The sequence below is a fragment of the Cynara cardunculus genome, assembly GCF_001531365.2.
Source record: "Cynara cardunculus var. scolymus isolate 2C chromosome LG 13, CcrdV1, whole genome shotgun sequence".
In the NCBI taxonomy this organism is placed as follows: domain Eukaryota; kingdom Viridiplantae; phylum Streptophyta; class Magnoliopsida; order Asterales; family Asteraceae; genus Cynara; species Cynara cardunculus.
Window position 1 is genome coordinate 1,072,387 of NC_037540.1, and position 17,981 is coordinate 1,090,367.

General features: G+C 33.6%; 1 protein-coding gene across 7 annotated transcripts; it reads right to left on the reverse strand.

Annotated features, from left to right (window-relative positions):
- Nucleotides 1–7,765: 7,765 nt before the first annotated feature.
- On the reverse strand, nt 7,766–15,016 carry LOC112525377. Of its 7 annotated transcripts, XM_025135485.1 has the most exons (16): nt 14,770–15,016; nt 14,554–14,669; nt 13,759–13,897; nt 13,566–13,665; nt 13,296–13,433; nt 12,006–12,110; nt 11,102–11,185; nt 10,916–11,031; nt 10,726–10,827; nt 10,521–10,637; nt 10,328–10,384; nt 9,051–9,117; nt 8,912–8,965; nt 8,750–8,824; nt 8,337–8,372; nt 7,766–8,217 (listed from the first exon to the last, which is right to left on the reverse strand). In XM_025135485.1, exons 3-16 carry the CDS (start codon nt 13,800–13,802, stop codon nt 8,080–8,082), a joined length of 1,233 nt encoding a protein of 410 aa, XP_024991253.1. In that variant the 5' UTR covers nt 13,803–13,897; nt 14,554–14,669; nt 14,770–15,016; the 3' UTR covers nt 7,766–8,079. The 7 variants fall into 7 exon arrangements, with proteins under 7 accessions (XP_024991253.1, XP_024991254.1, XP_024991255.1 ...); XM_025135486.1 differs by lacking the exon at nt 14,554–14,669 and having other exon boundaries at nt 13,759–13,853; XM_025135487.1 differs by lacking the exon at nt 14,554–14,669 and having other exon boundaries at nt 13,566–13,662; nt 14,770–14,828.
- Between the last annotated feature and the right edge of the window lie 2,965 nt (nt 15,017–17,981).

The following is a 17,981-nucleotide window of genomic DNA, read 5'->3' on the forward strand; positions in this document are numbered from 1 at the left end:
TTATAACATAATACTTAATTATTATCTTTATAAAATGTTATATTATTAAACCAAAAATAAATTATTTCATTATTAAACTTAAATTAAATTATAATAAAAAATAAATTATATGGACTTAATGGTCAAAATTTAGACTGTGTTGTGTTATGCCTTTACAAGTATTTAAAGTAATTTGAAGATCATGGAACCAATTTATTAGTAAAACTAAGATTAAACCGTTTCAACGAACGATAGATATATACATGTATAATCGTGTATAGACAATATAGTTTCGACAAGTGGTCAAAGCAAACCAGATATGCTAAAGCCACCGCCCTTTTGAATGATTTAGGTTGGCAGCTGTAAGACTCAAATTATATCCAAGTTTCCAAAAACGACTAGAGGAATCTGTTTACCAAACTCGAGACATAATATAAGACTTAACCGATAATCTTCAAAATATTCAAAAGCAGAGGGAATCAGATTCCATGACTCATTTCCACCCTCTCGTCAACAAACACCTGCCCAAACTCGTATATAAATACACGTCCTGAAGTTCGAACATAACTTCATCTCATCCACAACCAACCATTTACAACGTAACACCAATCATGTCGAAGACCAGCAATTCAACCACCCATAACAACTCCTCAATGAAGAAAGTGAAAAACACGCCACACAAGTTACTCGACACGCCTCCTTATTCTAGCATCTACTTCACTGGTCATGGCTTCCAACGACTCCCTTCCCAGCCTCAGGCAGACGTWAGAGTCACGAGCTATTCTGGCCACAAGCACAATTACGGATTCACGCAGAAAGGGGGAGATATAGACGAGAATGTGGATGCAGAAGCTACAAATTTCATTGCGTCGAGGCACAAAAAATTTGAACTTAACAAGACAATGTCTATGATAGGAGGCTGACTGTATTATAATTATACATATTTTGTTATATCATGTTTACGTTTTGCAGTCTTTGCCAAAAAACGTGTCATGTGAATATACTTTGGTATGAATAAACAATYTGTATTCTATTTCATTTCTTAAATCATGTAACCGAGTCGGGATTGAATTGCTTTTCATAAATCACGATTCAACTGTAAAAAAACCTTGGCTATGTGGCTAAAAGAAATATCTGATTTGACAAAAGAAAAAGTATATGTCTTCATTTTCTCCCTAAAAAATGCGATGTTGTCCCACCRATGAAATTAAAACACATTAAATTTATATTTATTTTTTATATTTATCTAATTTACGTTCACATTCTCTCTCTTATTACGTATATTCATATAATTAGTGGATATGAACGACACATGAAAAATTGGGATAGGTGGTTTTCAATCGTCTAGCAGTACTGAGTTAATTATCTATAGAACTTAGCCTTCTAGAAGATCAATTGTTCAAATTTCACTAGAAGTAAAGAAATGGTGTGGATGAATATTTGTTGTATATACAAATTATATAAGGGAAGGATCGTGTGAGAAGAGAAATTAATGGTGATAAGTATAAGAAGAAATCTGAACTTTTGATCACTTTTAATCTCATGTTCACCCATGAATTACGTTTTAGAAGAGAATTGATATGGTGAATATCGGGTGCACCTTATATGTGTTGACATTCAATTATGATTGATCCAATGGTGAAAATCTCTTCTTATGCTTCTCTTCTTACAGGAACTCAATCCATATTATATATACATAAAAAGAACCATAAATGAACCAAAATGGATACCATTTGTGTTATATATATATATATATATAAAGAAAGAAAGAGAGAGAAGAGCAATCAAATGCAAATCACCCAATTTGTACAAACCGTGCAAACCACTCTCATCCATCGATTTTATTATTTAATCTTATGAAATTTTTTCATGAAATTGTTTCATATAATTTTTTTTTTTTGATAAAGTTGTTTCATATATTGTTATGAAATTGTTTCGTATAATACTTAATAAAATTTTAATGAAACTGTTTCATTTATTTCTCTAAAATTAGAATAATGAATATGATAATATCCATGATTAACACCTTCCACAATAAAAATGATTAATCAACCTTTCATAATTAAAAAAAATGATTAATCAACCTCTCATAATTACAAAAAAAAAATGAACAAAATAAAAAATTATGATTGATTAAATGAAATTTGTATGATTTATGCAAATAATGTGGTTTGCAAAATAAATATTTTATCTCTCTATATATTATAAATAAAAGATGGGAGGCGGCGAAAAATGAGGCTGCCCGTGGAGATTGACCGATTTTCGCTCACTTTGTTAACTTTGCTTCCCTTTCCATTTTAAAAATTATGAAATACATATATACATACATATATATATATATATATATATATATATACACATATATTTAAAATCATATATGATATTGATCAGTTTTTATAAGATCACAAAATGAGCAAAACATTGCGAAAGTACAAAAAAATACAGATCATTTACAGCAAAAACACCGAAGGTTTGCTTTTATATTTCACAGTGTTTTTTATGTGAAGGTTTAATTCGCATTTATACTTTTTTCCAACCTATACAGATAGCTGCCAGAAGAAAAATAAAGAAATACGTGAACATGTGCATGCACGTGAAGGATTCTTCGGCCAATCAATGTTCAAAAATGTCGTAAAGCAATTCTCTTGAAAGCAAATACGAATGATGTGTTGACAGTATTAAATTTCCTGAATTATCTAAAGTCTAAACTTAAACAACCATTGATGAAATTTTCTTGTAATAGATTTCATTCAGTTCTTTATGTTTTGATTTAACCTAAATAGCGTCTTGTTTTGCGTGTGATCGTATTTCTACAGACGCTATTTATTTTCAATCGTCTCGTTGATATAAAAAATTGTTATATGATTTAAAGAAATGCAATGAGGAATAAAAATCTCCTTGTGGCCACGAATGTTCAAATGCGGTGACTTCAGGCTCAGATGCGGAACACAAATGCACTGGATCAGCAATAGTGGAGGGGCCAAAAAAAATTATACTTAAAACCTTAATGAACTGGAGATGCTTCACTATATCGGGGAAAAAAAGCCTAGGGGTCAAGGCCCCTATGGCCATCCGCCCCTGTCCAAGCTACCTACAAAGCATGTGGTCGTCCTGAGATTAGTCAGTTCGCATAACGGGTTGGATATCCAGATTAATAAAAAAAAATGCATTAAAAAATTATTCAAAAGGATATCTTATGTAACATATAGTATAATACAATTCCTAAGTTTGGCAATTTTAGGTAGGAATATTAGGTCTTACTTTTTTTTCTTAAAGTTTAAGTTTGTATAAAGACTTAGAAGTTAGATGGTTGATTTTTCATTAAGTTATGTATAGATAAAACTATCTGTATGGATTAATCTTTCTATGTAGATCGAAAAGGTTTTTGTTTAAGGTTTTTTTCCATAAATAGAATGAGCGTGTTTTTTAATTTGGAGGTCAGGTTTGAAAAGGAAAACTTGATTTTTTTCGCATGAAGATATCTATTAGAAGTTCATTGGATAAGCCATTTTTCACATCATTAAGCCATTATCAAATAATCATGTATAGATGACCAAATACAATTGTGAGTGTATTAAACTAATTAACCCGCTAACAAAAAAGCCCGTAGAAGGGTTGTAGAAATTGCATATGACCCCATGCATTTTTGTTTTGCCGACTATAGTCCCTGTGTTTCAAAATTTGGTGTAGCTTCGAAATCTGTTATCACAAACTTATTAGACTGTCTGAAGTGTGAAAAGAAATGGGAATTGGATTCCATGATTTATGTCTCGGTTTACACCTTCACGTGGATAAAAATCTTAACGAACTCATATATAAATACGTGTTCGGGATTCAATAACACACCATGCACCAATCAACCATTTGCAGTTGAATACCACTTACGTCAAAGACGCACAGTTCAACTACCGATCAGCACCACCATCACGACTCCATGAATAAGAAGATCAAAGAAATGCCACACAAGTTACTCGACACGCCTCCATATTCTGATATCTATTTCAGTGGTCATGGCTTCCGAAGAATACCAGGACAACCTCAAGCGTATGTTAAAGTTACGAATTACTCTGACCGTAAGCCAAAATCCAAGTTCACACAATACGAAGTCGACATAGATGTAAACGTAGACGCAAAAGCTACGGATTTTATTGAGTCGAGGCACAAGAAATTTGAACTTAGCAAAACGATATCTATAATCATAGGTTAACTTGCATTTGACTATGCAATTGTTCAGCAGTCTTTGCTAAATAATATTTATTATTTTTAATGTGAAATATATTTATCATATGAAATAAGACAAATAATTTGAGTTTTATTTTGTTTTTTTTAAATATTATAAATATTTGAAGTTTTATTGAATGTTATAAATAAATCACAAACTGTTATTTAACGATAGAAATGTAAATCAAATATTATGTTCGAGTCGTTCTCAAACACTAAATAAAACTCGTTTAACTTAACGACCAATTCAGCCCTGTAAGCATATGTTTGATTAAATGTTCATAAATCGAGCATCGACCCATGAACAAACAAAGACGTGAGATAGAATAGTGATTGCGAGGCCCCGATTCGGGAATCTCCGGGTCTATGCTTGTTTTCAACTCCCTAAAGCGTTTCGTCGTTTACTACGCCCTTCCTCGCCTCTGGGTGCCTAGGTATCCATCGTAAGTCTTTCGTCATTTGAACATCGCCCCCAATAAATGAGTTAATTTATAAAGCTTGAATTTTTAGCCAACAAACAGTTAAATCAAACCAGATAAATTTAAGCCGTCGGTCTTTTCAACTATTCAAAAGTTGGCAGGTGCAAGACCCAATAAAATTTTGTTATTGATTTTGATCGTAGCCCAACTTCTAGCTATATCAATTATGTTGGACGACATCTTTTATGAGTCTGATCGAGTTTTTTGGCATAGACTTCGCTAAATCGTCGACATTCAGTAGTTTTGTTATTTGATCACATTGGCCGTGTTTTGATCAAATTACATGTCATGTCAAAATCCAAAAATAAGGACCTTATTGTATAAAAATTTAATTCCAACACGTTTAATTTATATTAAAATTAAAAATAAAATCATTTCAGTAAATTTATAGATACGTATATAGTCACGTGTAGATAATATAGGCTCAAGAAGTGGTCATAACAAACCGATTCAAATTTCAAAGGTTGGCAGGTTGGCAGAATTTGTAAGACCCAATCATATTCAAGTTTTCAAAATGACCAGAAGAATCTGTATACCGAACTAAAGGCGGAATATAATGTATGTAATACCCTGATAGATAAACTTCAAAATAATCAAAAAGAAACGGGAATCAGATTCCATGACTCATTTCCATCATCTCGTCAACAAACATCTTCTCAAACTTATATATAAATATATGTTCGGAACTCAACATAACTTCATCTCATCCATCAACCAGCCATCTACAATTATCTGGAACCGAACACCATTGATGCCGAAAACCCACGTTTCAACCAGCCATCACGGTTCCTCAAAGAAGAAACTGACCAACACGCCACACAAGTTATTGGACACGCCTCCTTATTCTGGTATCTACTTCACTGGTCACGGCTTCCAGAGACTCCCCCTCCAGCCACAAGCAACTATTAAAGTCACGAACTATTATCGCCACAACCACAAATACGGATTCACACAAAATGAAGTGGACGTAGACGAGAATGTGGATGCAGAAGCTGTAGATTTCATTGAGTCGAGACACAAAAAATTTGAACTCAGCAAGACGATGTCTATGATGGGTGACTAATTATATTATATATATTACATTTAACCATGTGTATATTTTGCAATTTTTGCTAAATAATGTGTGATAAATGTATTTTCATGATATGAAATAAAATAAGCAATTTATGTTTTATATAATTATTTTAAATTATGTAATTTAGTCGGACCTCGTTCGGATTTCGTAAATCACTACCGGAATTTTAAAGAAGTCGAAGTATGATCTCGGCAAAAGAAGATGTGCGTGCCATCATTTTTGTTGGCACGAAAAAAGTGTCATTCTTGTACGTTACGTTAATCTTTTTATTTTGTATATATTTTTTTTTTCAAGTATAACAAATAAATTATGTGGCCAAAAAAACAGGACTAGCTTGTTGCTAGTTGAATGACATTGGTCTTTGCCATTTACGCTCTTATTTATAAGGAACCTGTTATTCTTGAATAACATGTTGATTACTTTAAAATTTGGATCGCGATTCTGATTTTAACCCAGGTTCAGTTCTTCGATCCTAGTTTACAGAACGTCATGGAATCCCCCAACTTTCAGTTGTTTTAGCCTATTTGGTCAATAAACTATCTGCAAGTATCATTCAAGGGATTTTTTGGCATTGATTTTGCAAAGAAACAATTCATTGCCAATTAAGTAGGTGCAGTTACCAAAGGGTCTTTGGCCTAACGGTATTGTAGCCTCTTGCCTCCTATGAGATCAAAGGTTCAAATCTCACCATAAATGAGGAGGGTGTGTGAGTTTACTTGTTGCATTTGCCGTATATAAATATTATATACTTCAAAAAAAAAGTGCAGTTGTTGAGCAACTTGGAAGTGTTTTAATTCAATCGTATGTCACAAGTCAACATCCATGTATAACGACTCAATATATAAGAATCCAACAACTACATTATTTCTAGAAACATAAAAGATAAAGTTTCCTAGCAAACGAGTACTGCTCTTATAGAACATGTGGGATCAACGAGTTGCGACAAACCAAAAAAGCTTGAGTCAACCTTTTTAAAGATCAGAGGTTGGCCACCGCAAGACCTGATCACATTTGAGTTCCCAAATCTGCTAAAACAAATCCTTTCTACAACCCCACAAAAATAGGCAGGATGTAAAATTAGTTATATTTCAATAGATACGCTCCAAAATAGATGGGAATCATATTCTTTAGAGTTTCGACTCCTTTCCACCTCCTCATCAACACAAACATCACAAACCCGTATATAACCGTGTGCTTCGACCTCATCCAACCCTTCAGGCAAACCGTTTGTAAATTGTAACTGAATACCAATATACCACTGATGTTGAAGACTCACGGTTCAACCACCCATCAGCACCACCACCATGGCTCCTTGAAGAGACATCTACTTCATTGGACATGGCTTCCAGTGAATTTCGTTTCAGGCTGGAGCAGACATTGGAGTCACAAACTACTATTGATCGCGAGCACAAATATGAGTCATCACAAAACAAAGTGGACATAGATGTAAATATGAAATACGGATGTAGAAACTGAGGATTTCATTGATTCGAGGCATATAAAATTTGAACTTGTAAAACAGTGTGTTTGATCATGTGTATATTGAGCGATCTCTGCTAAATAATGTGTATTATTTTATTTAGAAACATGTTTTATAGTATCTGTGTTTTATTTGTTCTTTTAGGAAAAACTGCTAAATCTATATCAGATTTTATGAACCCTAACATAAGATCGTTTATAGATGGTTAATCGGGCTCAGCCCAGCCCGGCCCAACACCAATCAAGATCGGTTATAACCCAACAGTTCAGAACCAGTTACAAGTTTTATAAAATTTCGAGTTCCGACCCATAAAACCAAATTATCAATTATTTTTAAGTTTTTTAAAAATTAACCAACTATTAAATAAAAAAATAAAAATAGCCAATTCTCCACATACCTGTTTGGTCAGCAACCATGGTCTATGGGTTGGCAAGGGTACCACATGTCACAACTTTATTGGTTGATTTATTATTTTTTAAATAAAATTTATCTTATTATTAACTAGATTTTATTTTTTATTAGAACAAGAAACACCAAAACTCATATTTTTTAATTATTAATAAATAATGTCTAATATTGATAATATTTTCATCTACAATCCAAGATCTTTCATGGTACTGTCGTAGCAATATTTCTCTATACACGGTACAACAACGATTGTTGTCGGCATTGAGGACCGAACGCGATTGAGAACGAGCATGTAAAATGACCTTTTTACCCTTCGAGAAGCGTTTAACATCCGCTCGTTAATGCTCATAAATTTTGTATATCGTAAAGATTTGCCTCTAGTATCATAGACTATGTGATCTGTAAGTAGTACGCAAACCAACGATTTGCTAAAAACGCTACTGAATTCTGTCGTCCGTCACCCAATTCGCTTCATGATCCGTAGATCCAACACCGACAGACTTGTAGTACGCTTTTTCTGCATTCGATACGCGATCTTGAAATATCCTCCACTCTTTCTTGCACCGATCCCTTACCTGGAATGGAAAGATTCGACACCAGATTGTCAAAACATGCGTCTCTATTCACATGTGAATATGAGGTAAAAAGGACTATTCACATTGAATATGTGGTAAAAACGAGATGCATTGCATACCCCTTCCCATGGCGCTTTTCCTTCATCCGTGTTGCCCTACAAATAAAAAACGAGAGATTTAAGCATGATGGTACCCTCTCCCTGAGCTTACAACTTTACAAGGGCAGACCACCGGTACATTTTAGCTTTTCATGGACAGGATGGCCCACTAAACCCAACCCGTCCGGGCTGTTAGAAAACCGGGCTAGGAAACCATTCTCAACAAATGGGCCGGCCCAGACTGACCCGTTAAGATTACTGGGTGGACATGGGTGAAACAAATGAAAAATGAAGTTGTATATCCCACCTGGAGGTGGTGGGACCTGGGCTAGTAAGATGTATGCAGACCTGACCTCTACCCCAAAAGAATAGAGCAGTTGTTTTCGTGAAAACCCCTTTTACAAGGGTAATGTTGGAAATTTCCTTTTTTTTACCTGGTTTCCAAGCGAAGGCACGCCTTGATGAACAATCCATTGTGCATCTACGACTCCTATTCTTTCGTATGCAGGCTATAACATCAGAAACAAAAAGGGCATACTCTTATGAACGCCTCGAGCTTTCTTGAAACACAAACAACAACGGAATTTATCCATTACCTCGATACATTTTCGGAGGGCAAAGTCAAGACCCCATCCGTGAACCAAGTCGTTCTACATTTTCATAACACAACGGAAAGTGAAACCATTGAAGTATTTGAAGTAACGGGAATGTTGTTAATCATAGAATACGCTATACCTGAATTAAATGCCACACGCAGCGCCAAGCATCTCGTGAAAATACAGGAGCCATGATCTCCACAAATCTGTACCCATAAGTAATGAAGTCAGAACTATTAGGTAATACTCCCTCCAACCACGAAATTTGCAACATTTCGGTTTTTGACAAGTTTCCAAGGTCAAATTACTTATTTGCCCTTTGTCATCGAAGAGAGGGAGTAGACGGTAGGAGGTTAAGGTCATCAGTTAAAAGTACAGTTTGACTATTGAAGTCAACTAATTCAGATTGACTATGGCCTTTCTTGCAAAAAGATCATAGCTTTCAATATCTTGCAGTTCATAGTTTGCCCATTTGAACCCCATAGTCAAATTACTTATTTGCCCTTCGTCATCGAAGGGCGGAATGTAGACAGTAGGAGGTTAAGTTCATATCTTGAACACCCTCCATCAAAAGTACAGTTTGACCATTGAAATCAACTCTATGAACTTTCAAATTCAGATTGACCATGGTCTTTCTTGCAAAAAAATCTTAGCTTCGAGTATCTTGAAGTTCATAGTTTTCCCATTTGAACCCAATAGTCAAATTACTCATTTACCCTTTGTCATCGAACAGATGGGGTAGATGGTAGGAGGTTAAGTTCACATCTTGAACACCCTCCATTAAAAGTACAGTTTGACTATTGAAATCAACCCTATGACCTTCAAAATTCAGATTGACCATGGTCTTTCTTGCAAAAAGATCAAAGCTTTCACTATCTTGAAGTTCATAGTTTACCCATTTGAACCCAAGAGTCAAATTACTTATTTGCCCTTTGTCATCAGAGGACGTCGACGATAGGAGGTTATATTTATATCTTGAATACTCTCCGTTAAAAGTGCAGTTTGACTATTGAATTCAACCCTATGACCTTCCAAATTCAGATTGACCATGGTCTTTCTTGCAAAAAGATCATAGCTTTCAGTATCTTGAAGTTCACAGTTTTCCCATTTGACCCCAATAGTCAAATTACTAATTTGCCCTTTGTTATCGAAACAGAGAACGTAGACGGTAGGAAGTTAAGTTCATATCTTGAACAGCCTCCGTTAAAAGTACAGTTTCACCATTGAAGTCAACCCTATGACCTTTCAAACTCAGATTGACGTGGTCTTCCTTGCAAAAAATATCATAGCTTTCAGTATCTTGAAGTTCAAAGTCAGCCCGTTTGAACCCAACGGTCAAATTGTCGATCTTTTTTTCTTTTAGGGTGATTGGAAAGTGGGTGTAAGTAGAACGAATCTATTAGAAAGAAAACTTACGCTGCACATGGAGGCAAATGAGGGTCACTGCACCAGCCCGGTTTCTCCTCAGTTTCTCTACCAAAACATAACAAAGAACATAAAAACAATCACTTCATCTATTAAAAACAATCAAAATTATAAAAAAAAGATTTAATTTTTAAAATTATCACGGTAAGAGACAAGTAAGCATACGGTCAAAGTGCTGACTTACTTGTGGACTTCAAGATCTTCTCTTCTCTTCGTCATCTGCCAAGTCAAACCTTTGCTGCTAGGATCCAAGCCAGGTTGCGATATCTCCAATTTGTGCTTCTTCACAAGTTTAATATATCTGAAAAATCGTAAAAGATTCAAAGTCAAACGTTGACTAAATCAAGAAGTCTTCTTAAACGCACATAAATTTTGCCATCGACACTCACTCTTCAGCGTCAAAATGCTGAACTCCAAGATCTTCATCCCATATAAATATGAAGTCGTATGGCGCAACAATATCGGGATGCAGAAATCTTTTTGCATACCACCTTTTGTAAACAGCATAAAGTCAAAGATAGTAAGATACCGACTGATTCTAACCAGTAAAAGAAGTGTTTGATCGGTAGTTTTTGTTACCATTTTGTTTGCTTCGGAATACTTATGTGAATGGCTCGTTTTGACCACTCAAATTCATCCCATTCGGTTGTTCGGCCATCATAATGGAAGAGAAGGATCGTAAAGTTCTCTGAAAACTGTAGGAGGAGCAACACCATTAGGGCCGTTATAGAAGGCGGAGGGTGGCGGAGATAAAGAGAAATTAACCTTTTTGACCGCTTGGTCAATGTTATCTTTCTGATTATAACCAACGGTGAAAGTTACAAGATATTTTGGCTTGAATTTTAGGTCCTGCAAGAACGGAGATAATTGGCTTGTCTGTTAGTATCTTAACAAGCTTAATGAGACTCACAGCTTATTCGGTCAGCTATACATCACTGTTTGGTAGTGGCTTAATGATATAGAAAGTGGCTTATTAAGTAAGTGATGAAAATCAACAGATTAAGATCGACTAAAATGGAACAATGGAAGAAAATGGATGTATGTGATTGAAATTAAGAGGAATTACAATAACAGAAAAATGAACCAGGGAATCCCCCCTCTCTCAGCAGACTAATGCGAGAGCCAATAGAAACTTAGGAAAAACATTCCTACTCTAAATACGTTTTACCTCCCTCCTATTTAAAGGTAAAACCCTCTCCTCTAACCGACTTCAGCCACTTTCCTTTTCTGCCCTTTAGGCCCTTCAAGAGTAAACTTTTAGAATACTTGGTTTATTTACAATATGGTCCAACCCAACTAAATCCATAGCAGTAAGCTTCTAAGGGGAGCTTTATACAAAAAGCCAAGTTTTTTCCAAACCTGCCCCTCCCGATTAAAAAACACGCTCATTCCATCTATGAAAAAACTCTCCCAAACAAAAACATTCACAATCTATACAGACAGATTAATCCACACAAACAGTTTTATCCATACAAGACTTAAAAACCAACCAAACCACCCCTCCGTATATTCCACACCCGGAGGGGAGGGTTAAATGTAGGTAGACCTGACCTCTACCCCAAAGAGTAGAACAGTTGTTTTCGTGAATACCCCTGGCCTTATCAAGTCTCCAAGAAAGTTGGACCATATGAGCACGTATGACCAAAGTTGTAGCGGGAAAGCGGCTAACCTCACTCGGTCTACCAAACAATCTTCGAGGATAGAAGTCCGATTGGGAAGCAACTATAGCCGGAGGTAGTCTTTCTGCACCCCGGGGATTAGATGACACGAAGATCTGCATACCATTTGAAGTTCAAGATATAACGGCCTAGAAAGATATTTCATTTGAACCGAAAAATAGCATATACATTTTAAGGCCCTAATGGACAACAAGAAACATTCAAGATTCTTGGAGAGCAAACACGATAATGAGTCTAAACGAAACTAAATGAAGCCAGTAAATCCCACACAGAGGTAGAGTCAGAGGAGGGTCAGATGTATGTTGACCTTACCTCTACATAGTTGTCGGGGAAATGACCACAATCTTACATAGACGGATAACTTGAGTAAAACAATTGTAGTTTTAACCAACTTTGTACCATTTTAAGGAAAACTATAAACAACATAAATTATTGAACAATATCACGACGAACAAACCAAAGGGTCATTGGCTCAGCGATACGTGGGTTAACCGGTAGAGTCCAGCCTCCCAGGAAGTCAAGGGTTCAATCTTCACCAAAGGTGAGGAGCGTGCATGACTACCAGCTATATATATATAGATATATATATATAGAGAGAGAGAGAGAGACTTAGGTTCAGGGTGGAAACGAATAAACACCCTAATAACCATTTATTCGTACGGTATGCATATGTGCATAAAAGTAACTTAAAAGAAAAAGCAGGAGCCTTGGGCATTTGATTATTGGGCGCTCAACAAGGTAACCTAACCATGTTTCCTGGTTTCTATGCACCTGTGCATAAATCGGAGGAAGTACTTTTATGCACATGTGCATGTCATACAGATGAGTGGTTATTAGGGTGTTCCTCAGTTTTTCAATTTTTTGTGGTTTTTCCCTGAACAGCCAAACCTAAAGTTGTGTGTGTGTGTGTACATATATATATATATATATATATATATATATATATATATATATAGAGAGAGAGAGAGAGAGAGAGAGGGGAGGTTCATGGGAAAACCGCAAAAATATGAAAAACTGAACACCTTGGTAACCATTCATCTGGAAGGTATGCACGTGTGCATACAAGTAATTGAAGTTGTTTCTTGGTTTTTTTACACATGTGCATACCAGACAAAATGCTTACAAATTACTTGTATGCACATGTGCCTACCGTCCAAACAAAAGGTTAACAGAGTGTTCCTCAGTTTTTTTTTCTTTTTTTGCGGTTTTCCCCTACCCTAACCCTATATATATACACACACACTTCAAAAGAATATGATATCCAATGAAAGGATGTATACCTGTGATGGATCATCTAGTTTTTGAGTTCCGGTTGAGACGTTGTCCCTCGTCACAGATATCACATTTAGGATTGTTTGTGTAGACCGGCCCGAATTCTTGTCACCAAGGTATGTATCAATCGGAGCTATGAGTTTGAGCTATCAATTTTGAACCATAATATAAATGTCATCAAAGTAAATATTTCTTAACATTCTTGAAATCAAATATAATTACTTTGACTCACAAAAGTCAAAGATAGGCCTTTTTTGGCACGGATCAAAAATACGTACCTTTGGTGGTGAAAAAACCGGAAATGATACTCCAATGAAGAAGCCGAAAACAATACCAACTATGATGGTTACAATAGCCCTCATACACTCGTTTGGTCTTCTGAAAATTGCATCGTTGACAAAGAAGTAAAACATAATAATATTCATGGAAAAAGTTTCTAACATCAAACGAAAGTAAATAGAAGACACAAACCTACGACCAAGGCTTCCCCTTCTTTTATATTCTTCTGATTTCATAGTGATACAAGAAAATTAAACTCGTATTCTACGGTAAAACCCAAGCAGCCACTTAAGAAATGACAAAAAGACAGCTTAGATCAGCAAAACAAGATCTGCATATACCAGAATAACATTCAAGAACCCATTACAAAGATTTTCGATTCAAGACTAATTAACACGAAAAAGACACCTTTTTTGGTAGTTTGAGGATCAAATCATCGTTTTTCTGGGCAATTAACTCAAGAAAGTACCATGAACTACCGAAAAACGACTAGATGATCAAACCAAATAGTTTAAGTTCATCATGCTTTCTTGGATGGAAACTCACAAACCCACGAATCGAGGGTTTGCCCGAAACCGAATGCAATAACTTAAACTTTTGTTTTCCTTCTTTTTTCACCCAATTTGCTTATTTGAATCAACAAGATAAAGATCGAGCAATAAAGATCCTTAAAAAGGATTTGTGGACCAAAATATAAAGATTGAGCAAAGAATCCTACAAAAACCTAAATGCAATCTTGGACTCAATTCTTTAACACAAAATAAAACCAATTAAGATACCCCCAACACAAATTAAGTGATCTCCTCCCCAAAACCCACCTTCAGTTTCTCCAATATCAAGAAACTGAACCAATCAAGAACCAACTTTTGACAAAATTCACAAGCTTTGAAACAAAAATATCCGACACCCAGAATAAAGAAAAACATCAACTAAGCATCATGAATATAAAAAACTAAAAACCCACATGATCAAAGCAACTTGATGTACCACAAATATAAACAAAAGGATTCAGAAACCCTAGTTCTTGGGTACTACCCATCAAAAGAAACCCCTCAATTTGCTTTGCTTATATCATTCCCTTTTAAACAAAATAAGAGTATTTCCTGCACAATATCTTGCTGGTTTCATTCACTTGCATCACAAAACACACACACCCAGAAACAAGAACCAAAAAAAGAAAGAGCTTTTCCACAGAAATAGTACCTGAAAACTGCTTTTGAGGATGAACCCACAAGTATTTCGAGGAAACCAATGTGGGTTTAATGATTCTTGTCTCAAAGATTTCGTGAATCGAGAGGTTGTATGAGAAATATGATTGTGGAAAAGAGAGAGTTCTTCAGCATAAAAACCGTGGGTTTCAAAGATGATTCCTTTAACTGAAGAACTTGGATTGTTGCTTGGTGTTTGAAAAGTTTGGAAAGATTTCTATGGCGTTTTTTGTTTTGAAATTCGTTAATGATAAAGACAATATGGTGATGATGGGTTTGAAATATCAAGGCAAGTAATTAAAAAAGGGATAAATTAGAATCCCATTGATTATACATTTGATTTTCCCCCACCATTATTAGGATATAATTTAGACGACTTAAAACATTAATAATAACTATTTGATTCTAAAAAAGACTCTGGATTGGTTTGTATCAATCAATTATAATTGGTATGTAAAATTTTATATCATGTATCAATCTTTTGTATTTGGTATCAACTTAATTAATACCAAAAAATTTAGGTTGGTATATGTTGATATTGGTTTTGTATCAATTTCAAATTATATATATCTATAATATATTATAAAGCATTTGATAAAAACTTTTAAAAACATTTTTTATGCATAAAGTACTGTTTATTAAAGCATATTACTTAAAATTCAAGATTACAAGTAAATTGTGCATAAGTATAACTTATTAAAGCTCTATGTTTGAATTCGTGTAACTAATTGCAGATAAACATAATCAAATATAGGATAAACATCTTATTTTAAAATATAAAAAATCGAAAATATAATTAAGATAATTATTGAGTCTAACATAATACTTAATTATTATTCTTATAAAAAAATATTATTAAACCTAAATTAAGTTACTTCGATAAATTAAATTATAATAAAAAATTTGAATTAAAAAAAATACACAAATAAAAATTTAAATAGTTAATTTGATACTAATATTAATATATTTTTTTGCAAATTTTGTATGATACCTTCATATTTATATTTTATTCAAAAATAAAAACATTATTGTTTTTTTAAAATCACATAAAATCGTATTATATCGACATGGATAACAAATAAAATGAAACGTTGAAATGAAAATGTGTCTCGATGCATTGACACGAGTACCCTTCTATATATATGAAAATTTACCATGTTCTTTAAATTTTAAGTAATGTTTTGAGTTTATAAGTTACCAATATGATGTTTAAGAGTTTTTAACTGCAAAAAATATAACTTGCAAACATTTAAAGGATCAAACAAAATAGATAAAGTTACAATGTTTAATATTAAAAAAAATACAAAAACTAATTAATAATGAAATAAGTCGGTATCATGGTATTACTATGGTATGCAACCAATAATGGCATATACCAACTAAGTTTTGCATATTTGATACGGGTACCAATTTAATTTGTATGGTTGATACACATGTTGGTTGGTTTGGTACAAAATTGTCACCCTTACTAAAAAATGTATGATATTTTTCTAATTTAAGTTATTTAGAAATGTAATTATTATTTTCTAAATTTGTCATGTAAATAAGATTTATTATATGGGAATTATTTTTGAGTATGTTTGATTTATGGGATTTGATGGAATTTCAGGGATTTGCAAATGAATTTTGTTTAAATTATGTGTTTAGTTTAAAAGACGGTTGGAATTTGAAAAATATCGGTATTTCAGTGAAATCACATAATCGACGGATTCAAAAATATCTTGTAAATGACGTCATTTCAAATCCAAATTTCTCGAATTTCAATTGTTTTCATCTCGTCGCTACTTCGTCTCTTTCATCAAATTTTTCCTAATTTGCCCATTGTCTCCAAATAAGTAAATTATATATAGATCGAACAAGTATTTATTAAAAAAAAAAAAAACTGAATTTCTTTTTGGATCCTGTAAATCAAACAAGATTTATAAGAAAAATAGAATTCAATTTATTCTAAATCCCACAAACCAAATATTTGGACAAAAGTTGATTACCGGCAACTTCAACTGACACCATGTGAAACCCACCTCCAAGGACATCAATGCAAGAAGTATTTTTTTTTTTGGCTTACACGACAGCTGATGCTAGCGAAAAGGCTTGGGATCAAACCTAGGATATGTCTTGCACTGAGCAAAGTCACTCCACCCTTTTGCTTAGGGGATGTTTACCAAACACTTAACCAGGTAAGCGCTTACTAAGTCACATTATCTTACGTGATGAATATGTTACCAATAATCTTACTCGGTAAGAGAGAAGACAGGGACCGAGAGTCTTATCGAGAAAGTGAGGTCGACGACTCTTACTAGTTGTCACGGTTAGTGTTTACCAGGTAACTTGTTGCATATGATACCATTTAGTGAATTAAAATCTCATCATGTAAATAATAGTGTTGAATTTTACCAATTAGTGCTTACCCGAATAAGTTTTTGGTAAACGACCCCTTACACACAGGAGGCAAACCATATATTTATATATCATTTTGGTTCATGTTAGCGAATTAAAATCAAAATAGCAGGGAATAAAAATGGAAATGAATTTTCACTTCCCCGATTTAATCAGAAATGTAAATTTGAGCTTTTGAAGGAATAAACTCATTATATTATATAATATCAAACAATTTTCACAACTTAATGGTTATAAATATCCAAAAAGTAGTTCATCTTCACTGCTATTTTCTCAACAAAAAATTTATTTTTAAAAATAAAAATACAATAAATTATACTAGAATAAAATATATATTTGATTTCAATTAAAAATTTCGAAATTAAGGATTCATTTTTTCAAACTCAATAATTGATACTAATTATAGTAATTAACGTCTATTAAATGAAAATGAGAAATTGATGATTTCGATTCGTGCACAATTTGTAAATTAGAAAAAACGTACAAGTATAATTAGTTTATATGTTAAATATAATAAATATACAATTTTTTGTAAGAACCCATAAAATTGTGATAACTTTGAAAACTAGTATATTATCTCTTTGTGTTATTTTTATATATACTCTTTCATCTAATATTATGATTTAGAATGTCAATTAACATATATATATATATATATATATATATATATATATATATAGGTGGAGGTTCAAACGAGAACCCCTGTGATTTACGAAAACGCGAGAACAACTCAATAACCACAAACTTTTTTAATTAATAAATTAATTTTTATTATATATAAATAATTTAATAAGGGCAGTAATGTAATTA

What these genes read in the sequence shown, in the direction of transcription:
- LOC112525377 (XM_025135482.1), bottom strand. Translation starts at nt 13,802, where the DNA reads ATGAAATCAGAAGAATATAAAAGAAGGGGAAGCCTTGGTCGTAGGTTT. An exon ending in TGTTTGGTAGACCGAGTGAG is followed by an intron (nt 11,186 to 12,005) that starts GTTAGCCGCTTT and finishes CCGTTCTTGCAG; the next exon opens with GACCTAAAATTCAAGCCAAA. An exon ending in GCGTGTGGCATTTAATTCAG is followed by an intron (nt 8,966 to 9,050) that starts GTATAGCGTATT and finishes ATGAAAATGTAG; the next exon opens with AACGACTTGGTTCACGGATG.